Below are 14,915 nucleotides of genomic sequence, written 5' to 3'. Positions count from 1 at the left end.
CCTATCAATTAAAACACAAAACAGTAAACACAAAACCTTACGGAGGGAGGAGAAGTTACAGAAACACATCTGGGAGGCATCCAACCAAACCATCTCTGCTGCTTTCCAAACAGCATATTCTGAATAATAAAAGGGCAATAAATCCCCCTGCAATAGCAGGAAGATGGCTTGCAGGGCTGGTGACGGAGAGAGGAAGTTCAATCCTAGGCAGGTAAGACCCCCATTAAAGATGGATTTTAGGATTGAAACTATAGCAGAGCAGAGAAAGGAACAAAAGGAGCCTGGATGAGAGGGAGCTCAGGGCAAACAAAGGACAGAACAAACCTGTTATAGCCTGTTTGACTCACAGACCCAAGGTCAGCTGCCCTCCACCCATTCCTGCCTCCTGGAGCGCCACCTAACAACTCACAACACAACATCCTGGTCAACACTGGGTCTGCTGCCCCCCCCGGCTACGCTCCCCTGCCATGCTGCCCTACATCACAACACGGCCGGTGGCTCTGACTTCTCACGCTCACCTCTGAGACGTTTGTTTGGCTGCGCCTCACTGCTGAAGGTTGCAGGTGCAAATTGGAGAACATCCTCTACAGCTGCTTGTTCCCACCCGGAGCAGCCGGATCATGTCTGCTTGACATTTTCAACGCTTTCAACCTCCTCCTCCTCCTCCTCCTCCTCCTCCTCCTCCTCCTCCTCCCCCCCCCGTACGCTCAGCGAGAGGCCCAGTGTTGCAGGTGCACAATTCCTGCATCACAGACGTTCCACACAGCACCCCATGGAACATTTCCTTGACATTTTCTGTTCACTCTTTACACCTATGATTTTTTCTTTTTTCTATTCGGGGCCTCGTCCCCTTTGGGATGCATCAAACTGAGCAGGGAAGAAAGCAGAGAGTTTGTTGGTGGCTCAGCAGCCGGCAGAAAGAAGGGAGCAGGTTTTTGATTTCAGCCGGAGCAAGAAGCCTCTGACATGTGTCACCCTCCACAGTGAGACGGTAACGATGATGCAAACAGGAGCCCGACTGTGACAACTGGAGGCAGATGTCAGAGAATGGTGGCACGCGTCCTGGAGAGCAGAGGGAGCCTGTGTGCTACAGACTGCTCGGGTTTTAATTAACAAGCTCTTTCTGTCATTCATCGCTCCTTATTGTTTACAAGGCACATTATGTGAAGAAAACATGTGCAGAGGCTGCAGACTCTTTTTACATGCACCATGTTTAAAGTGATACATCTCCCTTTTTTTTTTTTTACAAACTATTACATTTTCTTTGTTTCCCATCATCATATTATTGTTACTGCTGAAATTCCTACACATGGTTGTCATGGTCGATTGGTGCTAATTTTCTAAATCTGACATTAAGCATGTGCTGATGCTGTCCTGGATAAACACCCTTTGGATTGACTGATTGCTACAAAATAGATTTCGCCTATTTAGGTAGTTATGTGATATCACTAATTAGCAGTTAGTTACCAATAACATTCTAAGCTGCTCCTAGTTTGCATTTTCAACCCACGCTTCCCCTTTTTACAACAGAATAATATTACAAGAACATTGTTATAATTTTATGAGGAAAGCATTTCGTAGTATTATGAAAATAAAGTCCTAATTTAATGAGTAAAAGCCTTAATATTATGAAAATACACAACTTTTTTGGGGGGGAATAAGCGGCAAGGACAACTCGTGATCACCGGAGTTTAACCAATCTCATTGTATTTTGAGCAACATCAAATCCCTGAATATCAAAGATGTAACCGACGATAGCCTCGACCACTACCAAACATTCTGTCCCCCACAATAAATTAAATTTCTTTCTTCAGAATATACAGTTTCCTGCCCAATCTACTGAAAGTCCTGATATTTACGATAATTTGGTGGAAATTAGCCAAAAGATTAAGTATTTCATTATTTGTGAAACCTATAATTAAGTATAACTTAAGAAGATGCTCCACATTTCTCATTTTAACACAGGCAACTTAAACTTAAATTCAAACAACAATTTTAGTCTACTCTTGCTGCTCTGATCATCACTTATTCACACGATGTGACAGACATTTCTCATTCACTCCCGTCAGCTCAGGTTTTTGTTGGTTCCAAGCTTCATCTGCCGAGTTCCTGATCCCATGTTTCCATCACAAACCATTAAGTTAAATCACCTTGTAAATAGAAACCAGCCCTTGTTTTTCTCCTGGACACCAAAGAGCCATGGTACATTTTGTGCAGTGTCCACGGGGAGGGTGTCTGAATAGTTCACAGCCGTCTTTTTATACAGTTTTATATCCGTGTAAATATCTGACCATCAAATGTTTTATGACATTTTATGACATCAGATTTGGTGATTTTCAATGTTTTGTACAGAGCTGTCTGACCATTTTACTTTCACTGCTCAGCTGAGCTCTAAATATAAAATATTGGTATTTTCATTAGGTTTTAAATACTCTTTCGTTTTTTTTTTATTTCAGGCAATTGCAACAGACTAAAGGCTTTATTTTTCCGATGTGCACATTGTGCACTTCGGGAATGTGTATTACTTCATGCGTGTGTGTGCTCATTTGTTGTTTTTATGCCCGACTACCCAACAATTTTCTCTCTGAGGCAATAAAAATAAACCTTGAACCGTGATCTTTGAGAGGACACCCCATTAATTCAGAACTCCATGAATAGCAGGGAAAAGCCTGTTTCTACATAATCATTTTTGTTCTGTACAACAGGTGAATAAGGAAAGTGGGAAAATAAGAATAAACAAGAAGAACGGAAACACATGAGAAAAGGACAAAGAAGCAAGAGTTTCTGTTTTCAGGTGTTTTTATATATTTTTTTGATGACAGCAGGAAAGAAAGGTACAGATTTATCTTCCTTTTCTTTTTAAATGGTTGGAGAAGTCTACAAGATGAGGGGATCAGAAATGAAAACTCTAAAAGATGAAGAACTCAGTAAATGGAAGCAGGCAGAGAGAGAGAGAGAGCGAGAGAGAGAGAGACAAAAGGATCAAAAGAGGGTATGAACCACAAAATCAAAAGAAGAATTAACAAACAGAAATGTGCTTCCCACCGCTGAGACCCCCTTCCCACCTCCCCACTCGTTGACTCCGAGTAACGCGGTGTGAATTGGAAAATAGGTCTACAGACACAGCGGTCCACAGTGTTGTCAACAATCATCAAGTCAGACATTCAGAGGGAGATCTTCCACTTAGGCTCAGTATGCAAGGTTCCACTTTGGGCTTTGTGAACTAGGCTACGTTTCTTGTAATATTACTTTGCTTTATCTTTATTTCCCCAAACATCTTTTTTTCACCCCCATCTGTTATCGGAGAGGCGAATTTGTCAACTGCCATTTGACGGTCAGCTACCTCCGTCGTCTTTGTCACGTAGTCGTTTGCGGTGTGTCTATCGCTAGCAGGCTCTGGCCGGGCTCGGCATCCCATGGCCTCTGGGGTGTCGCTCAGGATTTGATATTGAGGGCACGGGCAGACCTGTCGTGGTGCCAATCTCTCAGCCGGGCATAGCGGGGACTCTGAATCTCGGTGAGGAACTTTTCCCTGCCCCAAGCAACAGAGATATGAAACAGAGATAGACAGGAAGGAAATAGATTGTAGGGGAGAGGAGGAATTAGAAAGAAAAAGAAGAGCAGGAGAGAGCAGGAAGTGGAGTAAAGTGCACAAAAAGGTGAAATAGTATCAGAAGGGATGAAGCAGGTGAAACAACACAGGAACAGAAAAGCTAAGATGGGTTAAGAGGTCAATTCTAAAGTGAATTCAAGGAATAGTTAAATGTTTTTGCTTTCTTGGCGAGAGAAACATGACGAAAGACAAGCTATAGAACTCTGTTCCAAGTCTTTATGCTATACTAACTGGATGCTAACTGTGAGCCAAATCTCACAAATATAAAAAATGTTCATACGAGTCGATATCTATAATTATCAACATAAATGTTACTTGATTATTTCTTTTAAGTTTAAAGATTGTTTGCCCCTGAATGAAGGTTTTGTTTTTAAACTCTTCTTTATGAGCAGAGAATCACAAAAAATTTCAAAACATTTTACAAATCTATTGAATAAATTATATTTTTAACAATATTGATATTTTGCCCAGTGTTTATACATTTTCTCATCCAACTTTCAGCATGAAAGCAAATAAGCTGGAATATCTCTTCAAATGTTAATATAAATGATTTAATTTGTCACAGAGCTGATTCTTGTACTAATGATGCAAAGTAAAGTAAATTCAAATCACACCACAAACGCCAGTGTTTAAAGCAGCAATATTTCAACAGCAAGACACAACTATCTCAAATGTAGAAGAAGAGATATAAATCAAAATAAGACTCAAACTCAAGCTTCCACACAAACACACAACGGATCAAAGTCCAGTTTTTACCTGGACCTCTTCATGTTTTCATCATCTGGGTCCTGCACTGAGAGATCCAGGAGAGAGACACACATCAGCATCATGTCTTGCTGACAAAAGTTGACACACACCTACTTCTGCCTTTCTAACCGACAAACAGCCAGTTGAGCCTATACAAATAACAATCATTACATGAACAGGTGGCTCCTACACAGATGATCAACATGTAGACGTGCAGTTGATTTTTCAGACTGATTACAGTCCTGGAAAAGTAAGAGCCACCTGACAGTGGAGACCCCTCTCCACAGCTGAAAACTAGTCCCCCTGTGTAATCCACCTTTGCTGTGTCGCTCACTCTGACAGTGACTATGATCAAATCAACAGCTCACTCATAGGCCTCCCTCTCTGCAATGTCACTTTGCAGGACTCAGTCCTGACTTACTGAAGTCGGTGCCTGTTAGCTGGGCCAGGATGCGGAAGGAGCGGGACTGGGTGGTGCCGGTGCGGGGCTGCCAGTCCTCAGTGTCCTGAATCAGCCTCTTCTTGCTGCGGTCGTTGGGGATAAAACAGGCCATGTTGTCCACCCTGAGGCCGTGCCTGCACACACACACCCAGCAGCAGCACACGGCAGGCCAGTTAACACAACCCCATCAAGGGACCACCTACTCACACAACTAATCAAGTGACCTTGGAAATAGAGGACACCCCAAGCACATCATGCAATACCTAAGAGTAATGCTCAGTATCACAGTCACGCAATAAGCAAGCTAATGGATGGCCATTACTTAGATTTCTCATGGGCACACTGTAGACTCATAAATGGACATTAACACATTAGAAACTGTATTTATAATGGTCATTAAAATCAATTGGCAAAAAACTGTCAGGATTACAGCATCTAGCCTTGATTGTGGACGACTTTTACTACACACTAAAGCTTTGATTGTGCTAAACAACTCAAGAAGCAGCACAGCTTTTCATTTCAAGCTTTTTTCTGCCCAACACATTTGTAGGTGAACTGCAGCATGCGTTCGTCAAAAAGCAGGTAGAGGATGAAAGATGGATCTCATTTTAACGACCTGGCATCTTTGTTCTGTAAATCCAATCATTGACTATACACGAGAGCATCAGCACTTTCCTCTCGTCATTATGAGCCCGGCCATAATAAACTACTGAGCTGTCAAACAAGCCTGCATGCAGCTGCCCCTTACTTGGAGTCTAGGTACATATCGTCATAGTAAGTAGCTTCACCCCTGTAGAGTGGACCACAGATCAAACAAAGAATGTATGGAGTTAGCAGAGGAAAGACAAAGAACAGATGGCAAGCAAATATTAGAGATGGATTTTATCTTATTAGATGTTATATATATATATATATATATCTGTATAATTCTGGCCTGTGTATCATTTAAGCCTGTCCACACTGGTGAGATGGCAACTGCAAATGGTGAAATGGATTCTAAGGCTACATCCCTACTACCATGTGTTTGTGTGAAAAACACAACTCTGCTACGGATACGCGTGGCGTCCACACTACTCCAGAGTTCGGAAACCCTGCTCAACCCATTTTAGATTGAAAACTCAGGGGCTATTTTTTTTATCTGGAATGACAGAAACGGAGACGTTTGGAAAAAATGTCCAAGTAACTCACTTCACCAGGAGAAAACAACTGGCATAAGCCTCGGCTACCAGTGTGGAACGCAACATGGTTAATTAATTAAAAGAAGAAGAATTCCTATTTACACCAGCACACGCATGACCAGTGTAAGTGAGCAGTCAGGTGATATATTATTATTGGCAAGTTAGTATGGAAAGGACTTGAAACTGATGTGGAGCAAAACATGTGTTGAGAAATAGGGTTTTAGTTTAAAAAAAACTGTTTTCTAAAGAAATCGTTGTAGTTTGGATGTAGCCACCAGAGCAGTTGTGCCAAACCTGAGGATGGTCCACAACAGGCTTTACACTGCTTTGTTTCAACAGGTCACAACAGAAAAAGGTTGGGAAACACTACGATAAAGGATGGAAATCATGGTCAAGTTTGAAAAACAATTAAAAAAGGCAAAGAAATATACTAACTTGTCAAGAGTTTCCATCTGCAGAGTTAAAAGAGAGGAGTGAAAAAAACAGAGGAGGAAGGAGAAGGAGTTCAGTTTGGGGTTAAATGAGAAACAGAACACGTCAATATATGACAGAGGTTTTACACAGCAGAAGATTAAAAAATACTGCAGGATGCAAAACAAACAAGCAGGAGGTGACACGAGACATGCTGTCACTGTCAAACAGCTCAGTGAGACAGTGAGAGAGAGGATTGTCAGCCTGTCAAACCTTCTATTGTCCCCCTGACCCAAAATGACTCCCGACATTTGGCACAAAACCTTCGCCGTTCTGCTCCTCTCGCCCATGTGCCCAAATCCTTGTCAGTGTTATGTAAATCCCTGTGCGTTTGCCAAAAAAGCCCTTTTGCCTGATTTGTGTGTCTCTGCAGTTTGTCTAATTTTCCTCCCACAAATGCCACGGCAGAGACCTCTTATGATGTCGGAATAAGCTCTGCACAAACAACATCACACAAAACCTGTTTCAATGCCACCCGTCTGGACATATTAGTCATACGCCGTTTGCAGCAAACTGTTTACGGTCGGAGGAAATCCAACAATGTCTTCATCAAACCCGGCTGACACTTTTAATTAGGCTGCATTCTTTTCAAAGAAGGCCTGGGGAATGCGTCCGCGCCATCTGCAGAGAAACTTCACGAGCATGTGACGCCTCTCCTGGGGTAAGCGAGTGAGGCTGCTTAAATAATCCAGCGACGGGGCCGTAAAGGCTGTGTGGGAACCTGGCAGAATTTATGAGCCGGGCTAAAAACGGCAACAGACCACATCTCACCAATGGCTGCAGTCCGACCACCACCATGACCCAAATTACAGGAGCCAGACGGACCTATTCCTGAAGACCGTGTCATGACATATAGAGCCAGTTTGAGGATCCTTTAAAATATGTCCTGCAATCCTTGTAAAATCTGAAAAATTGAGTGGTAAAATAAAACTGGAGGATACTGCCGTTTATCTCTTTCATAATTATAGCTGCAAGAGTTGGGTCCATTTTTTAATGCACAGCAGAAATTATTGCATCTTTAAAATCATCTTTCGAACCAAGTTACTTTTTTACATTTACAAGCAGAGGTCACAAGCCAAGTTGATCAAGAAAATTTTCAAAGTGAAACTTTTGAAGCTGCATCAAAGATTCCGTTTTTTTTTTTCAACACAACAGAGCAGAAGTTTACATGAGGGACTCAAGCTCAGAGCTGGTGAGAAATCAGTTTAACTTGGGGCAAATCAAATGTATTTCAGTGATTATTCAGTTCCAGCTTTCAGGTCCTAAAATCATCCACCAAGATTTTCCATTACTACTCTGATGTTACTTCTTCAAAAAGAGAAACTGGAGACAAAACATGACTAACAATGAAAATAATAATAATAATGGCCAAAAATCACATCAAGATAAAATATTTTCATATCGATAATTACCACGATAAATGCCACGTTATTATTTCTTTAGAGCTTTAAGACAGATTTTTGCTCCAGCTCAGAGAATCACTAACAGAAAATATATTTACAGATCTGTGGTAGATCAGTTACGTGTTATACCTCCTCGATGTGCACGACGCATAACCATTTTATTTATATATATTTGACTTTGGTTATATTGCTATTATTGAAAATGATGTTGTGGTATTTACAGAATGTTTTTTTATTTCCCTGCCAGTTTGGTGCCGATCGAGTTCTAAATTATTGCCATGGATTTGAAAGTAATCAATTCTGCAATTTGTATAAGATAGAGGTAAAAATCACAGCCAGTAAATAACAAATCTGTTGAAATAGGAAATCAGTTATAAAAAGGTTGATTGTTTTGCGAGAGATGATTAATTTCTCAGAGACCGTGAGGATGATGGGGATTAGAGGGGGAGGTTTGATGGAAAATAAATCTATATTTACAAAAATAAATGACAACTTCTGCAGCGTCAAAAGATATTCACCCGCAGAGTGAGAATAAAACTCATTTTACGAGACCAGAAATGTGTGAGTGATGATCAACACGTCTAATCTCTGTAAAAACAGCTTGTGTCATCTGATAAAATCCAGTGTTGAGGAAGACAGTACAATATCTGTCTGAACCAAACTATGATAAACAAGATAGTGTGGATCTGTTTTTGACAAAAGGTCAACAGCCTCGTCCATTTTGACTGAATGGTTCTGTGGTCGGCGTCTGGTTACTGGTACTGCTGGTGAGAACAACAGCACAAGGTAATAAAACAGCCGACATGTGCTTTTCGTCTTACTAATTTTCATAGATTGGGTCGATTAACTGGATCTCAGCATTTGTTATGTTTAATTTGTCTTTGTTCTCATCTGTAATGCTTCTTAAAATCAGTGACAGCCTTTTGGCAGCACGCTGCAGCCGTGATTGAAGTCAGTTCCTGACGTAATGCAGTTTGGGAATCCCAACGGGGTTATTTTCCCTTTAGTGTAAAACCAGAATAATGAGATGTCAAAAATACCATTAAAACCACATCAGTCACATTGTGGTTCAGAAGGTAAGAGTGTTTATTCATCCACCTACCCATTCTGTGGCTGCTGCATACTGGCACGGCCCTGCGAGCAAGGCGTGTTAAGTTTGGGCGAGTAGGCAACAGGTTTAATAGAAGGTCCTGAGTTGGCACTAACACCACCTGCTGTAAATGGCCTCGCCATCTTGTTAATGGCTGTGCTGGGGGCAAAGGAGTACTTTGGCTGAACAGAAGCCGGAGCAAGCGAGTCCTATGAGGGTGTGGGAGAGGGAGACAATGCAGCACAGTGCACAACATGCAGTTAGACATTTCTGACACACAGTAAAAGTTCCTTCTGCTGTTGCACAATCCCAAGCGGTACGTTAAGAAAGCTTCCCGTGCAGCCCAATATTTTCTCATGATTACTCTGTGCTGCAGGAGCGGCTCTGTCAAAGCCTGCAGGCTTTTCTCTGCACAAGTGCGTAAGAAGTGTGAACACAGCCATTTTATTTGTGTTGGCCGCCGGCCAGGGACTGGCCAAAGTAATCTGCGGCTGCTGGTAAAAAAACCCCAAAACGAAATGTTCAAGGTGAGAAATTGTCATATTTGATTGACATGACTCACTAATGAGATGCCACACTGAGCATTATGCCCAGTCTGCAGGAACACCTACTAAAATGGAACATTGACTTTGTGAGAGCATTATATTCCAGCTGTTTCACTAGAACAGCGTGCAGCACAAAGCAGTTCCCGACACCACTGTGCCATTCAGACTGTAATCAGCTGGGCACGGAACTCTCCAGAGGGTTTGGCAGTGGAGCTCAAAGAATCAGTATTCATCTGCTATCAGGGATTGTGCAAGGCATTACAAAAACACACTGCAGGGAATTTCAAAAGAAGATTCACGACACACTCCATCCAGCAAACATCTCATTTAGCAACTCACTGGTGCTTAGCTAATGCACGGCACACAGACTCTGTGTGAGCTTGACAGGTGAATCAGATGGATTTAAACACCCGGTGACACAACACACTGGTGAGGCCAGTGGTGGACAATGATTAAAAAGGAAGTTTCAGATTTAATTACATTTCCCTGTAGTTCAGTAGCAGACCATGCAAAAAGCATCCAAGTGGCAATTATAGTCTTACCTTCTGGTCTCCACCTGCTTTGTAAGCTCTGTGGAGAGAAAAGAACCGTAATTAAAACATGGTTTCATTAAAATCATCTGGAAGAAGTTTACGTCACAGTCTGAATATACAGACGGCGATTTCTAAATCACCAAAGTTTGCAATGTTTCAGTCAAAGGAAAAGTTATTTTTCACACAGCCTCCTAATATAAGGATTGTTTGTAATTAATTGAAACTTCAAGACCAACAATGAGAAAATACATCAAATAAATAAAATAGAGACTACAAACTGGAGAATGCTACTTCACCACTTGGTCAGTGGAGTGAATATAGTCCTCTTATCAAACCACATTCAAGTTCACTCGATCCAGATTTGTACCCGGATCAGCACACACACCGCACACACTGATAATATCAGTTTGGCTTGTTTCATCTAGATCCAGGAATTATTCTCTGAAAGATCAATAAAAAATTTGAAAAACGCGATCCTACAAAAAGTGAAGAAAAAATAAATAATCCTGGATCAAACCCTTAATCAGAATCTGCATCATAACTATATGGATTCTGTCTTGGGTCAAACCCCCGCCCTTTCACAAAGTTTGATGGAAATCAGATGCGTAGTTTTTGTGTAATCCTGCTCCTTCAAACAGAGAGAGGAGATATGGGATCCAAAAGAGGAAAGTGGTGACAGACCTTTGGACCCCACTATAATTTACAGGCTGTGTCTTTTTGTTGAAGTTTGGAGAAAACCTGCATGCTTTGACTTCAAAACAGGGAGTTTCAGTCTCTACGCTAAATGCTTGAGACAGTTTTATTATGGGTTTTGAAAACAAGTGATCACACCGGTTTTAAAGTCCAGTTAAACCCACTTATCTGAACTACTCAGAGACGCCAGATAGAAAGAAAACACACAAAATATCCCCTACACTCGTCCAAGAAATAAAAACTAGTCTTGCACTGAAAACATATCAAGTTTGGGTTAAACCTGCACCTTTGTTTTTATATCTGAACTTGTGGTTAAGATAATTGGGTTCAAACTGGACATGTTTGCTGATATCACTTGTGTTTCAACGCCCCCTGGACCCCACCGTCTGCAGCCAGCTCCCTGTCTGCTCATATCTCAGCGGTTATGCTAATCAGCAGACAAAACAAAGACAGAAATAATGTGCGAAAAGAATCAGGTCATAGAATCACTGAAGTTTGCTCTCCTCTCATTATGCACCCTCTAAAATGCACTACTTTTCTTAGCTGCATATGAACCACTACCCAGCTAATATCATACCGCAGGTGGCCCAGTGATGATCACTGCTCTAATCCCACGACTGACATTATCTCAGTGCCCTTGCTGGCTGGAGCAGCACAGCAGATGGTTAAAAAAAATCAAATATACTTAAAAAGGTTTACAGTGGTGTTGGCTGCTGATGCAACCAAACATAAAGCACCACCGTCCCCTGACCACAGTTTGTACATTCTACACAAAGCTGCACCAGGTTTCCTGCTGTCGCCCTCATTGTTTCAGAGCACGGCCTCACACACAAAACAGTGCTTCCTTTACAGACCGGATGATGAGAGGGCAGATCCAGAGAAGAGGAGCAGAGGATCACTGACATGTCTGTGCACGTCACATTTCTGGGAAGACAGATAAATGTGACACTCGCAGCGCTCCGACTCGCCTTACCCAACAATTTGATGAGTCACCGCTGAAATCGGGGGATATGAGGAATGTGTACGACAGCTGTTCCATCTCTGTATTTATTCTGGCAAACCGAGCTTAAATGAGCAAACACGGAACTGATTAAGTCACTGCAGCATGGAATAAGTTTGACCTGCGCTGAAACGGAATATGAGCGCCGTATGAGATCATTTCCTGCCTCATTTCACGGGTCACTTAGTTCAGATGATGCATGTTGGGCTTTGAGCTGATTTCAGATAAAACGTGAAGTTTCTCTACAGGAATGAGAACTCCCACGGCACCATTAACACCATCGCACACACCGCGAATATAATCAAACCTCCAACCACAACTATCCAGACCACGATCATTGGATTTGAACAAAATGAGGCACTAAAGCAAACAATGGCACCTCGGCTCATCGCTGTGCAGCTGTCCTCCTCTCTTGACATAAAGGAAGCCGTGGATGGCAGCCAAGATACGAGTGAATAAAACTGACAATAGCTCCTCTCTGATAAGTGTAACGGGGACACAATGTTTGCTTGTCTTACAACGCAGGCAACAATGGGAGAGGGCGGGGGTGGAAGAATGTGAAATGTTTACCATCCCTGGACTCCACAAGGAGATGAGAAATAGAGGAGGCAAACCGCAGAGAGCTGGAACAGTACGGCCGCAGTTAAGTAAACACGCCGGGTTTATTACAGGACTATCAAAATATTACACCACTCACTGCGTGTGAAAGGTGAAAGAACAATAAAACACATTCTTGGATTAAATAGATGTAGGACTTGTGCATTTAAATGTGCAGAAACAACAATTTAAGCCATAAATCTTCTATTTTTGTGGGGGTGGGGGGGCACATCTGGCTCATATACTGAAGCTCATCGAATCCCTCAGCATGTCGTCACTTTGCTCGGTTCTTATCCCCTGTTTGCCACAAACCCGACAAAATTCTCACCGTTGCTTTTTTCTAACTCTTCCCCTTTCACTTTTCCTCCCCTCTCTCTCTCTCTCTCTCTCTCTCAAACTCCAACCCGGGAGTTTGCGGCTCCCTCGCTCTCCCTCACACTCCTTTTAAGGCATTTAGTAGGTCGGAGAGTAGTGTGTGACCTCTATCTGCAGGGGAAAATGTGCAACATCAGCAATGTGTTTTGGCGTTATGGAGATACAACGGGTGAAATGCAGCTCTTTGCTCGGAAAGAGACGGATGTTTTTAAAATGTTACCTAAAATAACCTGCTGCAATAATTAGTGACGTTAAACTACAAATTACACAAAAGATTACAGTGGACGTAAGACAGTGATTCTGCTAAGTTTAACATTCTCTGTACTTTCCTCCCCCTCCACATACTTCTCTCTCCTTTTCCTCCATTATTCTCTCGCTTTTCCAACTGAACAAAACTGATAAAATAGCTTAATCTTTGCTCCTTTAGCAGAACACATTATGTCTCAGGTATTGATTTCAATACCAACACTCATCTGTTCTCTTTGACATTGATTTTATGCTGGGCCTGCAAGTAAGAACTACTTTTCATTATAGATTTATCTGCCGATTATTTTCACCTCCCTCTCGTGTATGACAAAGAAAATCCCCACTTCTGAGGAGCCGGCCAATGTCTGGCATTTTTGATTAAAAAGAGACCAGAAAGATTATTCGTCTGGAGCTTAATCGACTTCCTGTCTCCCAGGTCTCTAGTTGTGAAAAGCTTAATAAAAATATTTAGAAAAACGAAACATGAAGTTGTGGATCGGCTGGATTTAGTGACGCGAGCAGAGAAATCCATTCTGCGTGAATGAGGGAGGAGGGGACCGCTCTCTCCGATCTCTCTCTAAATCTGAGACTATTTCATTTTTTCGCTCTGGCTCCGTTTTCATCTGGAAAGTAACAGAAAAGACATCTGGCTCTTCTGACTCGACAAACCAAGTGAACAAAGAACATTTGTCAGGAACTTAACAGCTGAGTCTCCTGGCAGGCAACTACAAAATGAACTGGAAGTGACAATAGCTCAGTTACAGCTGTGATCACAACCTCTACACTTATGAGTATCACAGAATCAAAATGAGTCCCATGACGGCAGCGAGGCACATCTTTATTACTTAGCGAGTCAATAGCTTCTCGTCTTCCGAAGGCTTTGGGCTCTTGGATGGTTATGTTCTGCGTTTCTCTGGGAGGGGGATCTTTTTCCTGTAATTAAGCCTGTGATGAAACATTTGGCTTGTAGTCTACGGAGATACTTTATCAGTCAGGAATTTCTGGCAGCTGTTGTGCGAGCAGGTATGAAGGTTATCCAGCGAGAATTCAATTTAAATTTGAAAATAGATTTTGCTGGCACACACTGAACAACAGAATGTTTTAATCTAAAAGGAACTGTTTCTCTTATATCATTATAAAGCTAAAGTATAGGTTCCCATGGGTTCCTGTGTAAACGGTCTCACACCTGATCACAAACCAGTACTGAGCTAGAAAGAAATTAAGATCTCGCAGCTTCACCGATCTTCTTATTACTTTAATAAATAATAATGTCGAGAGGTTTTAAACCTGATTTGAACTGCTGTCAAGAAACGTACAGTGATGATCCTAGGACTCCTTGACTGCCATATTATCGCTGTTAAACTTGTTAAAAATTGCCCCTACAAGCACAAATCGGTCATTTATTGGGTTAATAAGTGCACTTGTCTCATGAGTGTGGTTCCAATTGCAAAATGCACTGCAATTTGTTTAAACCAGGCACCGCCCAGCAAGACTTTGGCAAGCGTTTGTACCAAAAGAGCATTTTATAAACAGAAAACCCAGCAACAGACCTCAATATGTTTTGCACTGTTACAGTTCAGTGGATCAAATTTGTACACAGAGTGCACAAAAATTAAATCAATGCGTGTTAAAATTGTGAATGAACTTTATGGAAAGATATTAGGTCAGATTCCACTCAAATTTGTTCAGTGGTTTTTGAAACAACCCGTTTACTTCTGTATTAGACAGAGACAAAAAGGATTAAAAAACAAAAAACCTCCCCTACAGAAATATTTACTTTTTAAAGCAATTTTTCTGGCACGGTTTTGACCCATGAGCAGATATTTGAGCAAGATCCAAATCTAAAACTAAGGCAAGCATCAGGACAGTAAGATAATGGAAAGTGCAAGATGGTAACTCATACGTATTTTGCAACTATCTGTCATACTGGGCCGCAACTCAAGGACATTATGCCATCTCATTTTTCTCAAAGTAAGGAAAAA

The 14,915-nt window shown here is 41.7% G+C and overlaps 1 protein-coding gene across 4 annotated transcripts in view; it reads right to left on the bottom strand.

Moving 5' to 3' along the window:
* Nucleotides 1–14,915, bottom strand: part of pdlim7 (PDZ and LIM domain 7) — a 33,212-nt gene that overhangs the window by 6,727 nt on the left and 11,570 nt on the right. For 3 of the 4 annotated variants that reach the window (XM_053428122.1, XM_053428125.1, XM_053428124.1), the window contains exons 4-5: nucleotides 10,032–10,059; nucleotides 8,957–9,153 (exon numbers count right to left, since the gene is read on the bottom strand). In XM_053428122.1, coding sequence (XP_053284097.1) covers nucleotides 8,957–9,153; nucleotides 10,032–10,059 — 225 coding nt within the window. Of the gene's footprint in view, nucleotides 1–4,369; nucleotides 4,407–4,781; nucleotides 4,937–8,956; nucleotides 9,154–10,031; nucleotides 10,060–14,915 lie in introns of all 4 variants that reach the window. The other variant, XM_053428126.1, reaches the window with a different exon arrangement.

This window comes from Pleuronectes platessa, chromosome 8, assembly GCF_947347685.1.
Source record: "Pleuronectes platessa chromosome 8, fPlePla1.1, whole genome shotgun sequence".
Classification (NCBI taxonomy): Eukaryota; Metazoa; Chordata; class Actinopteri; order Pleuronectiformes; family Pleuronectidae; genus Pleuronectes; species Pleuronectes platessa.
The sequence above is the reverse complement of the archived record's forward strand: the minus strand, read 5'-3'. Positions and strand labels throughout refer to the sequence as shown.